Raw genomic sequence first — 16,848 nt, forward strand, 5'->3', positions numbered from 1 at the left:
TTATCTGTGTCCTCTGCTAGTTTTATATACAGTCTATGGTCCTCTCAGAATCCAGATCCTGATGTAACTCTGACAAATTTGACCTTGTCAAATAGACACCATGACTGCAACTAAATTTAGAAATTACAGTTCTATTTATATTTTCACAAAGCAATTTTTTTTCTTTTCGCCTTGACACATTTTTGTACCAGTTCTAAAAATTGTGTTTATCCTAACTTTATATCGTTTGAATTTAAAAACCTAAAAGCGTTACTTTTTTTAATTGTCTGTCTCAAAGTGCTACTCCTCCATACAAGCAGCTAGATGAAGGAGCTTTGGGTACCTGTAAGGATGACAGGAACCTCCCTTCTGCAATGGCTGATGGGAGAACAGACTGACTCGGCTGATATCACGTCGCTATCTCACAGGAGATGGAGCAGTTAAAAATACATTGACCTGGTAAACAAACATTAAAATGGAAAGATGTATCAGTGTCAAACTTAATAATAACAAGATAATGTTATTTGAGAAGACTGCTAGATATCAATGACTCACTATTTAGCCACCCAATTAAAGTGTCATATTGATTTGTTACTAAGCATACCTTATAACAAAAATATCTTACCACTATTTACAATGTTTGGGTCCCCTCAAGTAAAGTTGAGTCTCATCGTAATGTGGCAAGTAGTTACTGAGGTTTTATTCAGAGTGAGTTCATGAATGACACAGACAGCAGAATTAAATGTAGATTACATCTACAACTTACAATATTGTATATTACAATCAACAAAAGATATGATCTACAATGTCCTGTGGTATTTTTTTGTCCGTGTTATTAATGTATGGTAATGTATAAGTCAGAAAAGTCATGGCACAATGGACATACTAATGAACATATCCCCAAATATAATGTAGAGGATTGACAACTCAAAAATCATATCAAACAAACGTAAAAAAAAAATAGAATTAATATTTGACAAATAAAAGATAATATTAGAATCAATACACAACTCCTTTTAGTTTGAGGAATGTGTAAAAATGGCATATCAATACAACAGAAACACAGGACTTCGGCAATATCAGACAAAAGGATTAACTCCGTGTCTTGTCTGTATGGCATTCTGCTCTACTATTGCTCAGTGTCCTGTTCTGCACTGGCGTTCCCACCCCACTTTGTGTCCTCAAACAGTTGGGAAGGTTCAGACACACTGGAATCAGAGCCAGCCTCCGGTTCAGAGTTAAGGTCAGGGTCGACATCACAGTAAGAGCTGGTCTCAAAGCCAGCACCAGGATCATTGCCAACGGAGATAATGGCAGGGTGAGATTTCTCCTCAGAACCGAATGTCTGCTCTGTCTCTGGGCTTTCATCAGGAGATTCCTCTCCCTCTGTATCTGATTCAGGGGCCCGTCCTTCTGGATGCTCCTCAGTCTTCAGCCTCCTGCGGCTGATCAACTTCTGCAGCTGCAGCTTGTTGGTGAAGAAGATGGTGCGCCAGCCCACCTCAAGCGCCAGAGATCCAACCTCAGCCGACACTGTGTTGCAGCGCCGCTGCACTACCTGCTCCCAAAACTCCTCTGACCCACACAGCTGAGGAACAGAGAGGAGTATAGAAGTACAAGGAATATTAGAATAAACATAAGAGCTGATTGCATTGCATTTATATAATTCCCAATGTATTAAAACAATCTAAGAATTGAACATACCTTTAGATTTAATAATTTAATTATTAAAAAATTATTATTTAATATTTATAATGATGAATTCACATGAGAGGCGGACAGAAGACAAAATGAGCAATGGTGAAATCTTAAATAACGGAGTTAAAGGTTCCATATTATGCTAATTTTCACATTCATGGGGGGAATGACTTTGACTAACTGCCACTTTGCTTGTTTGAAAGCCATGATGTCTCTCTCTCATGGGTGGGCCAAATTCTCTGGGCGGGCAAAGCTGAGAAAGGAGAGGTAACCTTTCCCCCTTATGACCTCATAAGGAGCAAGATTCCAGATTGGCCCATCTGAGCTATCATTTTCTCAAAGGCAGAGCAGGATACCCAGGGCTCGGTTTACACCTATCACCATTTCTAGCCACAGGCAGGCTGGGGGAACTCATATTAATGTTAAAAAAACTCATAAAGTGACATTTTCATGCCATGGGACCTTTAAGCGTTTTGATACTTTCACAATATGTATTCCCTCGATCTGTTTTACAATAAAAAGATACATGAAAACTCACTTTTTACAATATGGGACCTTTAATGTTTCTTATCTCAGGATACATTTCTCTGTAACTCACCTGCATGAACCTGCGTGACGTTCGTCCAAGCTGTCCCACATCCTCTAGTTCTAGATAATTTATTATCCGCAGAAGTAAGGAGTCGGACAGGCGCTCTAGATAATCATAATGGCCTTGGCACAAAGCCTTGATGTACTCCAAGATTCGACCACCGAAAACCATACCAACCTCCCCTGGGAAGAAGCCCATTATTTTACTTGTCATCCATATTCAAACATTCAATTTGTTCACACACAATATGCACAAGACACAATCTGAATAAAATGTGATAAATACCTAATAAAGCACTATATAATGCATTGCTGAACAGGTCTACTGTAGACAGACAATGCTAAGCATTATGCTATATTTTATCAAAGCCTAAGCTTATTGAAGCATAGATGATGCATACATATCCACAGAAGCTGGCCCTTACTGTAAATATGCAATGTATATAAGCAAATGTAATGTGTCCTGCTATGACAAGTCAAAATATCTGCAGTAAGAAAAGGTCAACCCTCACTCTTTTTGCCTTGACTACAGTATGTTGAATAAAGTATGATGAGAGAAAAGGAAAACTCACTAATATGCCTATTTCACAGCAGATATTTTGAATCGACAAAAAAACACAGGGGGTTATTAGTGTAATAACATTAATGACTTCCATTCAAGTGTTCCTTGAGGCATGTGACAGCGAGCCAGCATGCACAATACCAGGACCCTGAAACTGAAGCAGCTTAATGGAATTTAGCCATCATTAATTTCCTTATTTACACCTTTGCTTTTCCTGCTATGACATGTCAAAAACATTGTTCTTGAAAAAGGTCTATTACCCTCCAGTTACAAGTTAAGAGGTTAACATGCTAAGTCGTGTGTGATGTGTTCAACTCTAGGCACAGTCCTAAATATGTCCTATGTCATAAGTCCTTACTTTGCAGCACACTGTCATCCAAGAAGTCCTGGTGAGACTCCTTGAGCTCCCCAGGTTTGGAGTTCCTGTCTACAGTTCTCGGGGATATCTTCCACCATCTCCATATCACCTGGAAGTGACCATTCAAAGGATCAGTGTGGTGTTGGATATTTTGACCACAAGCTATGAAAACACAAATCTTATTTCTTGAATGCATTTTTTGTTTAACCCTCAACACTATAATACAGTAATATTATAAAGAAAAAGGGACTGTGAAACAGTCAAATTAAGCAATAGCTCACCACAGAAAAGTAGAACAGAAACGAGAAGCGGTGGCAGCAAAAACTGTCCTGTCCTGTTAGTAGTGTCCTGAAGGGTGTCCCGGGACAGTCAGACACTGTCCTGTGACTCTATGACTGTCCCGGGACAGTCAGACACTGTCCTGTACACTGTCCTGTAACTTCCAGACACTGTCCTGTGACTCCATGACTGTCCCGGGACAGTCAGACACTGTCCTTCCATCACTTCGGTAGTCAGACTCCATAACCCAATCAGATTGCTTGATTTGAGCTACCGGTTTTGGAAATGTAGCAAGCTAGCTAACGTTATCTAGCTAGTTATCATAGAAATATTTAATTTTCATGGTAACGTTTGTTAAGTTATACATAGCTATTCATATAGCGTTACACCTCACACAGTGAGCTAGTGAGTTATGGTTCTCATGTTAATGATAAGCAGCAAAATAACGTTACAGTTAACGAAACTTTGATTTAACGTCAGCTAGCTAAATTTCAGTTTTGCGTTCTGCCAGTGTACATTTATTTTCTGTTTATCAAAGAGGAGTTAAAAATATTTTCTGAACTGACGTTACACGAACAGGGGAAACACGTGAACTATATAGCTATATAACGCAAATTCCGTTAAATTGTTCGCTAGCTAACGTTAATACAGGTTGTATGCGGTTGTATGTGGCAGGTAACTGTTACGCTACTTAGCTAACGTTAACGTTAATGTGAAGTTAACGATAGGTAGCTAATTCAAGCTATCAACGCCGAGAGAAATTACGAGAACTAAATGTTACCCAGAGTTATGACAGTTGAAAAAAATATCAATACTTACATCTGACTTGGTGATTATGAAAGAATAAAAATTCGTATTGGGTGGAGGACCGCGTCCAGAAGTTTCAAACAACAGGTCTGGTAACAGGGACGCCATGTCAAAGTGGTGTGTTGTCATGGCAACGGCGCATCCATGGCTTTATAGTTCCAAGCTAGTAGCTACCTAGCTACCATAGATATATAGCTAGCTACATGGTGAATTTCTTTTTAGCTTGTTTTACCAAAATTCAAATGACAAAGAAAACGAAAGAAAACGGGTTGAACACAATGGCGAACAGGGCATGGGACCCCAACAATGCATATCCTCATTTGCCTACAACTACACTTTGCTAAAAGTCTAATACAACAGCCCTGCAACAAATTCTACCTTCATGGGAATTATAGTGTTGGGTTTCGGTGTTTATTTAACCATATTTTAACATTAGTTTGTGGTTTAGTTGTGAGATGTTTCCAATATGCAATCTACTCTCACTGACAGAAATTAAATGGACAAGAAACTAGTAAAACATATCAGCTTCAACAAACAAAATTACTATTATAACCTTCACAAAGGTAGGAACAGCACAGCTGTTTAGCTGTATTAGTCTCAATTAGTGTTACCTGACTGAGTGTACCTAATAAACTGGCAACTGAGCATATTTAGTCACCTCACTGATGGAATAATCAAAAGACATGGTTACACAAAATTGTAGTTAAAAATCTTTTAATTTATTTATACATATATTTATATATGTACACATGTCCTTACCGCTTCTTGTAAAGACAAGAAACACATTGTCAAATTCATTGTTAGTCATTGGTGGCACAATCGAGACACTAGTTCTCCAGAGTCCCAGGCTGATGAAGTAACGTAATAATCCCTTAATTAAATCGGTTCTTTTCCTTGCCATAATAATGTAAAGGAAACTGAAGGGAGATCAATATTTCTCCTTATCCTGATCTTCACTCCATAAGCTTTTTCATCAGAGGGCAAAGAAAAGGACAGATGTCAAGGGAGTGTAGTGAATACAACTTAACATTTCATAAATATTTTGTGTTAAAAGGCAGGGTCTGGTAAACCTGTCATTACCTGTCATTCCCTGTCAAGAGGATAAGTCACCCGCCACAACCATGTCAATCACTACCTCACTTGTTTTGACGCAACCCAATTTGGGTCACACCCACAACCCTAAAACCTTCTTAACAGTCTTTCCTTCCTAAATATAGTGAATATCTGAAAGCAGGAGAAAGGTTACTTAGAGTATATTTAACAAATTTTCCAATAGTTATAGATTAGTTAGGGTAACAGGACGTAGAAATAATCATCTTCTAGCCTGCATTTCTTGTCTCTTTCCTCCGTTTGTGCTTTAGTATGCTTGTCCCTTTACCTGGTGGGATAAAACATCTGAAGTCTATGCAGTCCTCATATTCTAGGAGCTGTCCCTGGTTTCAAACCAAAATTTAGCCCCTTTTCACATTTTCACAAATATTGGCAATATTATTAAAAGGATAACAAATAGTCCAGGATCAATGCTGTATCCCAGCCACCTGTTTGGTATGTTACTTTAGTTTAAAAAAAAAATAAAAAAATGTGGGTTTGGTTGCTTTGGGTTATAGGCAACTTGTAAGTTAATAAAAGACATTTTGCACCTTAGTGTCAGTATAGCCACAATTATGCTGAAATAACTAAAAGAAATCCCTTTTGAAAATGAAATACCTGCATCACCATGGTTGCTTCAAACCAGAGATCATGGATTTGGATGGAACACTGTTAATAATCTTAAAGTCTATACCCTTACCCCCTAGACACTTTGTAGTGTTTTTTTTTTTTTTCAACAAGGTATGTGTATACTCACCCTTGTCAACTCAGTCCTTGTTATACATAACATGTACTTAATTGTGATTACATATTATGATATGCACAGAGCTTACAGTTGTAAACAAAATGAAAAGCATATAATGTATTGTATATAGTCCAAACAGTACATTTTTTTTCTCTCTCCGCATAACAGTCCCTTAGTCTCCAATATAGTCATTTGTACTCCTTCATAGTGTTGTAAACTTCTTTTTATGAAAAAAAGTGTTTAAAAAAAAAAAAAAAGACTGTACTGCCACTAATTGCGTGATGGAAGGGATGCGTTGAATATGTGCTGCATGCTGCCCTCTGGTGGCAAGGACTGTGAGTTGTGCTACAGGAAAGGGTTGGTTGAACCCGCTGAAGGGAATGATCCGGCTGGGGCTCCCGCCTGGAATAAGAAAGGGATGGATGTCAGACACCAACAGAAAACATTCTAAGACGATTATCCCTTCAAATCAATGTTATTAACAGGAATGTTTTCAATGAAATCAATCATAACAATTGTTTTCCAATACTTATAAAAGCCCCCATAGTACCTCCTTTGTTGCGTTCTTTAACCCCAAAAGCTGGGAAACCAAAAGGCAAAGCATGCTCACCATGAATGGGTTATTGGACATGCCAGGGCCAGCCAAGGGCTGCCCAAAGGGCGTCATGGAGGGCTTGTTCTGTCCGTAGACTGGGAATGCAGGGCCTAGGGGTGATAAAGGGAAAGGGTTGTCTGCTCTCTCCTGCAGTTAAGCAGTGTAGAATAATGTTCTTACTATTTGCAGATAAATATAATTAGAATGTAAAATGTTTCCATAAGAGACCAAGTGTGTTTTGGTGTATGCTTAGTGCACAGAGTGTACTGTCATAGAGATGGTGGTTCCCCAAACAAAGAAAACTCTGACGCACAGATGGTTTAGCTTAAGTGCTAAGTATAAGACAGTTAGGGTCACAGTGGCCTGGAGCAAAGTACATACAAGTAATACTAACAAATGAGGAGACATAATACAGTGGCCCCCACCCTGGCAGGTGTTGTTTGAAGATAGCAGTCCCGGTGCGGAAGAAGAAGAGGGGGCCCAAGAAAGAAAGTATAAGAGATGAGGGGAAGAATAGATTGGGGCTCACAAGGTCTGACAGTCTAGAGATATGTGGACCGGCTCTGGCTTTTTGCCTGTTGCTAGGGAAACTTAGTCTCTGCGTGCCTTGTCCCACAGATCTGTGTATTGAAACTCCGATGCTTGACTGATTAAACAAATGTATTTGACTTCATCTTATCGTCTTATTTGGCTCTTGCTTAGGATCAATGTAATTCCAATTTAAAGAACACGCAGGGATATGTAGGTCTTTTATTTGGAGTCAGACACATTGTCCCAAAAGGGGGGACACAGAGGTGGAAAACCCCAACAGCAGCAATGTGTAATATACTGCATTTCAACTGTTATATATACACACCAGCCAAAAATAGGAGGCTATAAAGAGTCAAAGATAAATTATCTTTTTAAACTAAACTAAATTATGAGTTAATTTTTTAAAAGCACTAAGGGACTAAAGCCGTCTACACATGATATGCGGCAAAACAACTTTGCGCTGGCCGTTCCATTGATTTCCGCTCAAAATTCAAATTATTTCAACCTCTGACCTAGTTGCCGCTGACCTTTCGAAAGTGCAACCAATGAGATAACAGCACGTCGTTACCCAGTGATGGGAAATAGGTTCCTTGCCACCCTAGATGACGTTACCTGTGCTGCGCTTTGCTCTCTAATGCTTTGCTCTCTGCGCCCTACCTAGCGGTGCGCAGAGAGCAAATCACGTATCATGTGTAGGCGGCTTAAAACTGTGAAGAGGAGGGGAGAAAATCAACAAAAGAGCCAAGCCCAGCGCGTTTTGATTGCATTCAAGGTGTGAACAGAGCCTTGTGAGTGATGCACAGAGCAGAAACCCTAAAGCTTTGTACCCTAAATGCAACCTTTTATCACTGTGCAGTAGCTGCCACTGACAAGTCACTTTTAACGTGCTGCAGCCTCAGCAAGACAAACACAATTCCCAAAGCAGATGGCCACCATGTAGACAAAGAAACATAAAATTCATGCCAAGAAAAAAATGCTGCACGTGACCTAAATCACTGAAAGGTACTGCACAGGTGGAACAGGGTAAGAGGACAGAGGGGTGTGGGAGGCCACTAACCATTAGACTGAGGGTGGTAGGCGCCGGGCTGAGAGTAAGGGATGGGAGCCTGGCCAGGGAATTGCTGCTGGAAGTTTCCGCTGAAACTGGTCGGGAGGCAGTAGGAAGATGCATTTCCAAAGCCGGCGGGCATGCTCATAGAGCCAGTGCCAAACGAGGCTACGAGACACACGCAGCATGTGTGTAAATGCATGCGCACGCACGCACACGCACGCACACACAAACACACACACACACACACAACACAAACACACACACACACACACTCTCTAGATATGTTGGCAAATCACAAAGCTCCTTGGCAATGCAATTACATCAAAGTAACAACAATGTTTAATTAAAAAATGTGTCTTATTAAATACACAAAAATGTAAATGTGCACACACCCGCAGCTGGAGCTCTGCCATTGGTCTGGAAAGGGTTGGTGGCCATCTCCGGGGCAACGGCTGCAGCAACGAAGGGATTTGTGGATGGGACGGCTAGATGAAATGCAGGTGGAAGTTGCAAAATTAGTCTGAATATGTATTAATATTCTGTATGCATCACTGTAGTGGTAATCACTATAACCACCTCCAAAGCCAGGCTGCATGCTGGGTAACACAGGTGGATTCTGGGCGGGCGATGAACCAAGCACTGGTCCAAATAAGTTCCTGTGAAGAAAATGCCCTGATTAGATGCGGTTACATCCGTTTAACACATGCAATACGCATGACAGGCATTAATTAACCTGTAGAACCGATACTGTAATAGTTTTTTTTTTTTTAAACAAACACTTTAGCTGTGAAAGGAGGTCTCATAAATTTGAGAGGAAACTGTTAAATGGATTTGAAGATTTTAGTTGGGATTCAAATGTATGCATTCTCCTAGCTGAGCTGGCGTGCGCCAATGTGACGTCAAAATGATGTAGATCTCGCTGGCGCGCCAGGAGGACTTTTTTTCAGGAAGCATGAACGAGCTCGAGGGCAACCGGATGCCAGGACTCTCAGAGTGACTGCAAGTCATAAAAGAACTCCTCTTAACCCAGTAAACTTACTGGGTTAAGAGGAGTTCTTTAATGGCGAAGGAAAGGCTTGGTCTGGCGAAGTAGGTCATAGAATCAAATCGAAGTATTGACGTCAATGCTGCTGCCAGTTCTGCCGTTGTTTACCTTTTTCTTCTTCTTCTAGTCGGTAGCCTTTCCTCATTAGCGCCACCTCTGTTCAGGAGCAGACTACAACTAGTTACAAAGCGCAGTTATGGCACTCCCATGACATCACACTGGCGCTCAACAGGTCGGCTGCGGCCAGTATACCCCACGTTTAAGTGATCCACTACACCATTTCACCATGTGACGAACATCATTCAACAACACACGTTGCACACTTAATTAATCAAATCATGTAGTATTCATACAGTGTTTGTAGGCTTTCCAGGTCTGCAGAGGCACCCTGTGTAGGAAATTAACAGTTTCTGGTAAACATTTATTAGCAGTGCTATTATTACTGTGTGTGTCTGCCAGTCTCTCACCCTGGCACATTGCTGGCTGTGGTAACAGAGGAGCTGAGCTCATTGTCCAACTCAGCCAGAGCAGCGTATCGATCCTCTCTGCGGCTCTCTGTCTGGGACTGGTTAGGGACGGCACTAGACATTGACGGGATTGGCACACCTCCCCCTTTCGGAAAAAAAAGATTTATTTTAAATAAGATACTCACAAATCAAGTGCCACATGCATACACAACCACACACTCAAATAATAGAGAATTAAAAGGAACATGCCGACTTATTGGGGCCAGTCCATACATACCCTTCTCAGCTCCGTGCGTGTCGCAACTCTGTCTGACGCACCCACCGCTAGCCTAGCTTAGCACAGATCCTGGAGGTAACTGGCTCCAACTAGCCTACTGCTCCCAATAAGTGACAAAATAACGCCAACTTTTTCCTATTTACATGTTGTGATTTGTAGAGTCACAGCGTGTACAAATAACAAGGTCACATGAGACACAGCCGTCTTCTAACCGTATACATACTGGGAACTATATTCTCAGAAGGCAAAGCACTGCTACTTGGCGAGATACAAGCTTTACTTCGGTTTTTTTTGCTCCTCACCACAGGGCTTCTCAGGCGCTGCGAGCAAATCACTGCGCCCAAGTAGCAGCAGTAGCAGTGCTTCGCCTTCTGAGAATATAGTTCCCAGAGCAGAGAGTAACAACGGTGCTTTTTTTAGGTGTTGCGCCAATAAGTCCCAATAAGTCGGCGTGTTCCTTTAACTAAAGATTCAGGGAAAAGCGTGGTATTTTGTAACAGGTTTAGGGCTAAATGTCCAATGGGTGTCTCCTTTCACAGCACTTTTGTCAAATTAATTCAAATTGAAAGGACGTGTCGGCGTGTTTTCTAACATTGCTAACAATGTAGCATGTCTTAAGAGCTCACTGCGCTGAGCATTAGTTTAAAAACCTTTTAAATCTTCCAAGAGAAATGTGCTTCCATCCAATTTTTTCAACAGTAGTGATGATCAGCGTCAGTGCTCCACGCATCTATAGGTAATTACAGAAAGGGCTTGCCCAGTGGACACAGTGGGTAAGAAACGAATAAGAAAAATACTGAGATGAGGGTGAGTGTGTGTGGATAGGGTGGAGGAAAGACAATGGTGGGGAGGGGGGGTACCTGATGAAAAGGACTTTGAGGGGGGTGACGTGCTCAGATGGGATGGAATTGCAGTGTTTCCAAATGCCTCAAAGTTGGCAAAGTTGGTATCTGAATTACCCTGAGGTGCTGCAGCCATACACAAGGAAAAATGAACAATGAATGTGGAAATAAAAACAATGGCAGGGCAATGCATGGGATGATGACATACCAGGCTTCACACTGCTAAATATCTCTATTACTGTGTATTGAGTGTCTGAGTGAAATGTTGGACCTTTTGGGACCTTTGAGAGGAAGCTATAGCTATCTTACCTGACTGGCTGGGAAAATGTGCAAAGTTGGCAAAGTTGGTAGAGCTGGAAGATTGAGTGGGTGGAGCGGCAAAGATGTCTCCTCCCAGGTCTGAGAGCAGGTCAAACTTCTTCTCCTGAGCAGCGCTGTGAGCCTGGGAACAACCTAGCCCCGGAGACTGGGCAGTGGGCGCGCAAATTAAAGAGTTAAAATTCTTCTCCATCCAAATTCCAAAAGACATTGTAGACGCTTATCCAACGGACAAATAGAGCCTCAGAGAACATTTCTGTTACCTGGCGCAGTGGGGTCTTGTTGAGCTGCAGGGTCTTGAGGGGTTGCACTTCTGGGGTACTACCAGTGCTGCTGGCTGAGGAGCCAGACACAGAGGCCTGGACACTAGCTACTGCCCTTGCCTGTTCTGGAGGAACATACCTAGGCATCCAGGAAAGAACACCAACACAAATGCAGAGTATTAACAACAAAGAGAGAAATAAAATAAAAAGGAAGGCTTTTATAACTGATCCTGACTGACTGGGGCACTACACAAGTACAACAAATGGGTAATTATCTATGTGATTGGGCTAAAGGTAAGTATTTAAATCGAATGGGACCTTCCTTCATAAAGCAGTTTTTAAAGTTGTTCTCTTTCCACCAACACTGCATGCAAAAGAGGAAAGTGACAAGGAAGAGCATGCTATTAAACTGAAACATATGGTGAACCACCATTGACTTTATAGCACTTTATAGCATTGGTTTATCTAACCATTTATACTATGTGTATCCAAGGGGTGAAGGACTGAAATAAGTATTTTGGTTTGTGATCTTCTGACAACAGGGTTTACTCTTCCCAAAACATATCAAACAAACAAAGCAAAAAATCAACAAGTTTATGTTACCATCTTTTCTTTTCATATTTTTCCTGAAGGAACTCTTTTACTTTCAGTGGTTCTCGGAAATCTGGAACAACTAATGTCCTGTCGTCATAGAGGCCCAACCAGATGTGTTTACAGACCTAGAGGGGGGGGCAGAGGAATGAGGAGAGTGGGAGGTAAGAGGGGGTTGAGGTGGGGGTGGTGGCAAAGCCGGGAGAGAGGTGAGAGGAAGTAAAAGGGTAGGGGGAGGGGAGGACGAGAAATGGGAGAGAAAAGTGGGGAGAGAGGAATGCCAATAAAGTTGACTATGCAGGGTTCAGGAAATGCCAAGATGAATCAAAACCAGAATGGCTATAAAAATACTGATCAACAATGTGAAATATGGCGCCGAGTCCTATGGTGTGAAGTGTGCCCGATACCTCATTGCTGTGTTTCTGTAGGAACTCAATTTCCTGATGTGTGAATGTGGTCATAGAGATGGACTTCACTCTGTGTGGGGGTTCAGTCCTCGCCTGTAGGTGGAGGAGGTACATTTTTTAGCTTTTTCCCCCCCCCGTTTATTGGTATTTTAGTTAACAAACCGTAAATACTGCATACAGATAACAAATATTACAAAAACAGTGCAGAATTGACACAGAGACACACAAACACAACAGGACACATGCAGTAAATAAAAGTATAAATATTAACCAAGGTACAACCACAGATGCATTGATACATTTTCTTATTTCATGTATGTGTATTTTATGTTTCGGGAATAAAAACTATGTAAGCAAGTATGAACATTTGTCAGACATTTCTAATTGAAGAACGCAGACTTTACAGTTTTGGTTTAAGTCTTAGGGAATGTTATTGTAAATATTAATTTCTTAAAAGGTCCCATGACATGGGACTCTTTGGATGCTTTTATATAGGCCTTAGTGGTCCCCTAATACTGTATCTGAAGTCTCTTTTATATAGGCCTTAGTGGTCCCCTAATACTGTATCTGAAGTCTCTTTTATATAGACCTTAGTGGTCCCCTAATACTGTATCTGAAATCTCTTTTATATAGACCTTAGTGGTCCCCTAATACTGTATCTGAAATCTCTTTTATATAGACCTTAGTGGTCCCCTAATACTGTATCTGAAGTCTCTGTTATGTAGACCTTAGTGGTCCCCTAATACTGTATCTGAAGTCTCTTCTATATAGACCTTAGTGGTCCCCTAATACTGTATCTGAAGTCTCTTCTATATAGACCTTAGTGGTCCCCTAATACTGTATCTGAAGTCTCTGTTATATAGACCCTTAGTGGTCCCCTAATACTGTATCTGAAGTCTCTTTTATATAGACCTTAGTGGGCCTATATGGGAGGTATTTTTTATAAAGAGGGGGGGGGCCCCTCATTCTGTATCTGAAGTCTCTTTCCTGAAATTCAGCCTTGGTGCAGAATTACAGCCACTAGAGCCAGTCCTACAATGAGCTTTCCTTAGTATGTGCCATTTCTGTGTCTGTAGCTATTGAGGAGGAGACAGGGGGGGCAAGGTGGAGAGTGGGGGTGTGGCCTTGACCAACTGCCACTTTGCTCATTTGAAAGCCACGATGTCTCTCTCTCATGGGTGGGCCAAATTATCTGGGCGGGCAAAGCAGAAAAGGGGGGGTAACCTTGCTCCTTATGACCTCATAAGGAGAAGATTCCAGATCGGCCCATCTGAGCTTTCATTTTCTCAAAGGCAGAGCAGGATACCCAGGGCTCGGTTTACACCTATCACCATTTCTAGCCACTGGGGGACCATAGGCAGGCTGGGGGAACTCACATTAATGTTAAAAAACCTCATAAAGTGACATTTTCATTCATGGGACCTTTAAAATCAAAATGAAAGGCACAAGTTAAATCAGAGATGTTTATGATTTTAATTGATATCATTTGATTAGAAATGACAGACCTACTTAGAAATTGCCGATATTGTGCTCACTGTTATTAGAGACTTATAGCAGATGACATCATAACTATACATGTTTATAGAGTCAGTAAAGGCTGTGAACTCAAACTCACTTCTTCATGCTTCATTGTTTTGAATCACAGTGAATTTAATTAAAAAAAAAACATTTTGACATGGATCCACAGAAAACATACTTGAGTAATAAAAGTTCAAAAAGATCTCTACCAATTGATCCAAGCCAAGTACTAACACAAAACAACTAATTGCGTAAGTCTTTGCAGTTTGTAACATAAAAGTCACACCGTAGCAGCCAACTGTTTTAAGAAGTCACATAATGAGCCAAATTGAAATCCCCTGTGTGTAACGGTAGGTGGGACAAGTGACAATAGATTAAATATACTTTGAATAGCTGGAAGTTGCAACAGCTGGTTGGTAAGTTTTATGGCAAAAGCTAAATCAAGACGACAAAAAAATCTGTGGCCAGATTATTGAATCATTGCTTGTTTATATATCACAAAATCACATTTGTCAAGGGTCAACTATCAACACTGAAGGAAAAAAAAAAAAAATCAACAAACATTTCAGAGTACAGTAAGTACTCTTTTTTTGAAATGGCTGTAAATTTGCCTCGAGCAGGCAGTTCTCAATATACGAGGGTCTGCGCGAGAGGGCCAAGAGCCTATTCTGGATGAGCTTTTATTGTGAAAATGGGAGACATGTTGCAGTTAACAACTACTGCTTCCCCAGTTTCGGCTTTATGGCAGATTCGTTAGAATGACAAAAACGCTGTTGAAAAAAGAAAGAAATCCCTTGACATCTGGGCAAGTGTTCGCCATAAGGGACGTCGGGTTTTTTGGTCAGATGATTGCAAAACACATCCAGCCATCACCACCTTTAAGGCTTGCGATGGCAGCGCCGTGCTCTGGGGATGCTGCTGCAGGCCATGGAAGGCTTGTAGGGGTTAAGTCAGACACTAAAGACACATCCTGGAGGAAAACCTGATGCAATCTTCAACAGGAATGGCTGAAAACCAACAATGTAATGTTCTGGTGTGGCCAAGTCAGAGAGGCTGGCCAGGCCTCCATCCATTCCAGAATTGATGGCAGGATTTGAAAATTGCTGCTCACTGCAACTCGACCGTGATTTCAGAGTTTTTGCAAAGAAGACGGAGGAGAAAACCGCAGTGTCCAGATGGGGCAAAGCTGATACAGACCCTTCCGCATAGACTCAAGGCTGAAACTGTTGCGTAATGAATTATGTTGTTGTTGAATTTGTAATTCATTTAGATACTTTTATTATGCCACCAGGAAATACACACTATATTGATATAAATGGATTACGTGGAAATTGATTTTTTTTTTTAATTTTTATTTCTAAGTCAAACAGTCAAAACCCGTTTCTGATACAGTGTATATATACACTGTCTATGGATATTACACATCTGTAATATATCGGCCTGTTTTACAACCTTTGACCAATAGGTGGTATTGTGAGCAAATGAAAAGAAATGAACCCTTTTGTGAACCACTTTGCTGGAAAGCTTCCATGCTTCATGAGGCTTCATCTCGCCACCGATAGCCTTAATATTGGTTATGATTTCATAACGACTGAAGGAAGACCTGGTTTCATCAGACAGCAGCTGGGGAAGGACCCACTGCCCTGTACTACTTCGTCTTTTTAACTACTCCCCAAGTAGAGAGACCCACCCTGCCCCTGCTTATCTAGAGGTGTGTGTGTTTGCGACATGCCGTGTCGGAGGTCCAGCTAAAGTTCAACTAGAGGAGGTTTACATGTGACGTGATGTCATCAAATATTTGACTATTATGATTTTTTTTACGTTGGGCGTGCTAACCTTGCACGACCACACAGGCAACCTGACCTGACCACACCACACACAGGTACTAAAGTCACTGAAACCACCCCTCACACTCTGCCTAAACCCCACTTCTTTTCACACTGAAGTAAAGCTGTAAACAAACCAAACTGCCGACACTGCCCGACCCAAACCAACGGCAGAACCGACGTTACCTGTCCTGACTTTAACACTAGCTAATAAGCTAACAGTACCAGCAAGTCAGTTGAGGACCGGGCAAATCCATGACCGACAGCGGCGTCTTTTGTCCTTGCCTTGTGGACACTGTAAAACAATGAATATGATACTTTCGTCCAAAAGGAAACTCACAAGATCCCAGAGCAGGTGGTACAGACGAAGGAGCCCACTGTCATGTTGACATAGGTCGGGCCGCGCTGGTCACAGTCGAAGCATTTCCTATTCGCGGGCAGGCTAGTCATTTCCCGGAGCATCTTCAAATGAGTCTCCTCTTGCTTTCGCTTCGCACTCGTCGCCATGGCCGAAAACAGCGGGCTGGTATCACAGGAGAAGAAGTTTGTTCAAGGGACCCGGCACAGGGCGGGTGTCTTCGGGGTAAACTTGTCGGTGGCGGCGGCGGCGGCGGCCGGGGAGACACCTTCCTTGCCGGGGAGACTGGGGCGACTGACGAACTACTTCTTCTACACGGCCATTGTGTGACACAGACCGGCTTCACAAGCACAGGCGCCATCTGTTGGTTTGGAATAATGCCTCGTACACTGAATAACGCACTCATTCAGAAATATTTCAAACAGAAATGGTGCAATGAAAACACTAGCGAAACTACCCAATCACACTTCCCATAAGAACATCACACAAACAAATACACATCAACAGTATTTTAATTAAAACATGCCAATAAATATAAAGCAGGGGTCTTCAACGTTTTTAAAGCCAAGGACCCCCTAACTGAAAGAGAGATGGATCAGGGACCCCCTACTACATATATTGTATAAAAGGAAGTTGCATATTAAACTGAGTGGG

The 16,848-nt window shown here is 41.6% G+C and overlaps 2 protein-coding genes across 5 annotated transcripts; both read right to left on the reverse strand.

The window, feature by feature from the left end:
• Positions 1-652: 652 nt before the first annotated feature.
• On the reverse strand, positions 653-4,400 carry fbxo36b (F-box protein 36b). The gene is made up of 4 exons (XM_039814838.1): positions 4,284-4,400; positions 3,186-3,294; positions 2,276-2,448; positions 653-1,567 (listed from the first exon to the last, which is right to left on the reverse strand). The coding sequence occupies exons 1-4, from the start codon at positions 4,398-4,400 to the stop codon at positions 1,109-1,111; spliced, it is 858 nt and encodes a 285-aa protein (XP_039670772.1). The 3' UTR covers positions 653-1,108.
• A 568-nt stretch (positions 4,401-4,968) lies between these two features.
• LOC120567979 (arf-GAP domain and FG repeat-containing protein 1-like) lies at positions 4,969-16,515 on the reverse strand. Of its 4 annotated transcripts, XM_039815121.1 has the most exons (12): positions 16,177-16,513; positions 12,493-12,585; positions 12,098-12,213; positions 11,495-11,633; positions 11,223-11,379; positions 10,932-11,039; positions 9,795-9,939; positions 8,859-8,938; positions 8,675-8,767; positions 8,289-8,447; positions 6,716-6,810; positions 4,969-6,507 (listed from the first exon to the last, which is right to left on the reverse strand). In XM_039815121.1, exons 2-12 carry the CDS (start codon positions 12,544-12,546, stop codon positions 6,451-6,453), a joined length of 1,203 nt encoding a protein of 400 aa, XP_039671055.1. In that variant the 5' UTR covers positions 12,547-12,585; positions 16,177-16,513; the 3' UTR covers positions 4,969-6,450. The 4 variants fall into 4 exon arrangements, with proteins under 4 accessions (XP_039671055.1, XP_039671056.1, XP_039671057.1 ...); XM_039815122.1 differs by lacking the exon at positions 10,932-11,039 and having other exon boundaries at positions 16,177-16,515; XM_039815123.1 differs by lacking the exon at positions 8,289-8,447 and having other exon boundaries at positions 16,177-16,514.
• Between the last annotated feature and the right edge of the window lie 333 nt (positions 16,516-16,848).

The sequence above is a fragment of the Perca fluviatilis genome, chromosome 11 (assembly GCF_010015445.1).
Source record: "Perca fluviatilis chromosome 11, GENO_Pfluv_1.0, whole genome shotgun sequence".
NCBI lineage: Eukaryota > Metazoa > Chordata > Actinopteri > Perciformes > Percidae > Perca > Perca fluviatilis.

Bases quoted from the DNA above. Each gene is read 5' to 3' on its own strand.
- fbxo36b (XM_039814838.1), bottom strand. From the start codon at position 4,400: ATGACAACACACCACTTTGACATGGCGTCCCTGTTACCAGACCTGTTG. The intron at 2,449-3,185 runs GTAAGGACTTAT...GCTTCTTCCCAG, and splicing joins GGATGACAGTGTGCTGCAAA to GGGAGGTTGGTATGGTTTTC. The intron at 1,568-2,275 runs GTGAGTTACAGA...TCTGTTCCTCAG, and splicing joins CGTCACGCAGGTTCATGCAG to CTGTGTGGGTCAGAGGAGTT.
- LOC120567979 (XM_039815121.1), bottom strand. From the start codon at position 12,546: ATGACCACATTCACACATCAGGAAATTGAGTTCCTACAGAAACACAGC. The intron at 11,040-11,222 runs GTAAGATAGCTA...GTATGGCTGCAG, and splicing joins ACATTTTCCCAGCCAGTCAG to CACCTCAGGGTAATTCAGAT. The intron at 9,940-10,931 runs GTACCCCCCCTC...TTTTTCCGAAAG, and splicing joins CTCAAAGTCCTTTTCATCAG to GGGGAGGTGTGCCAATCCCG.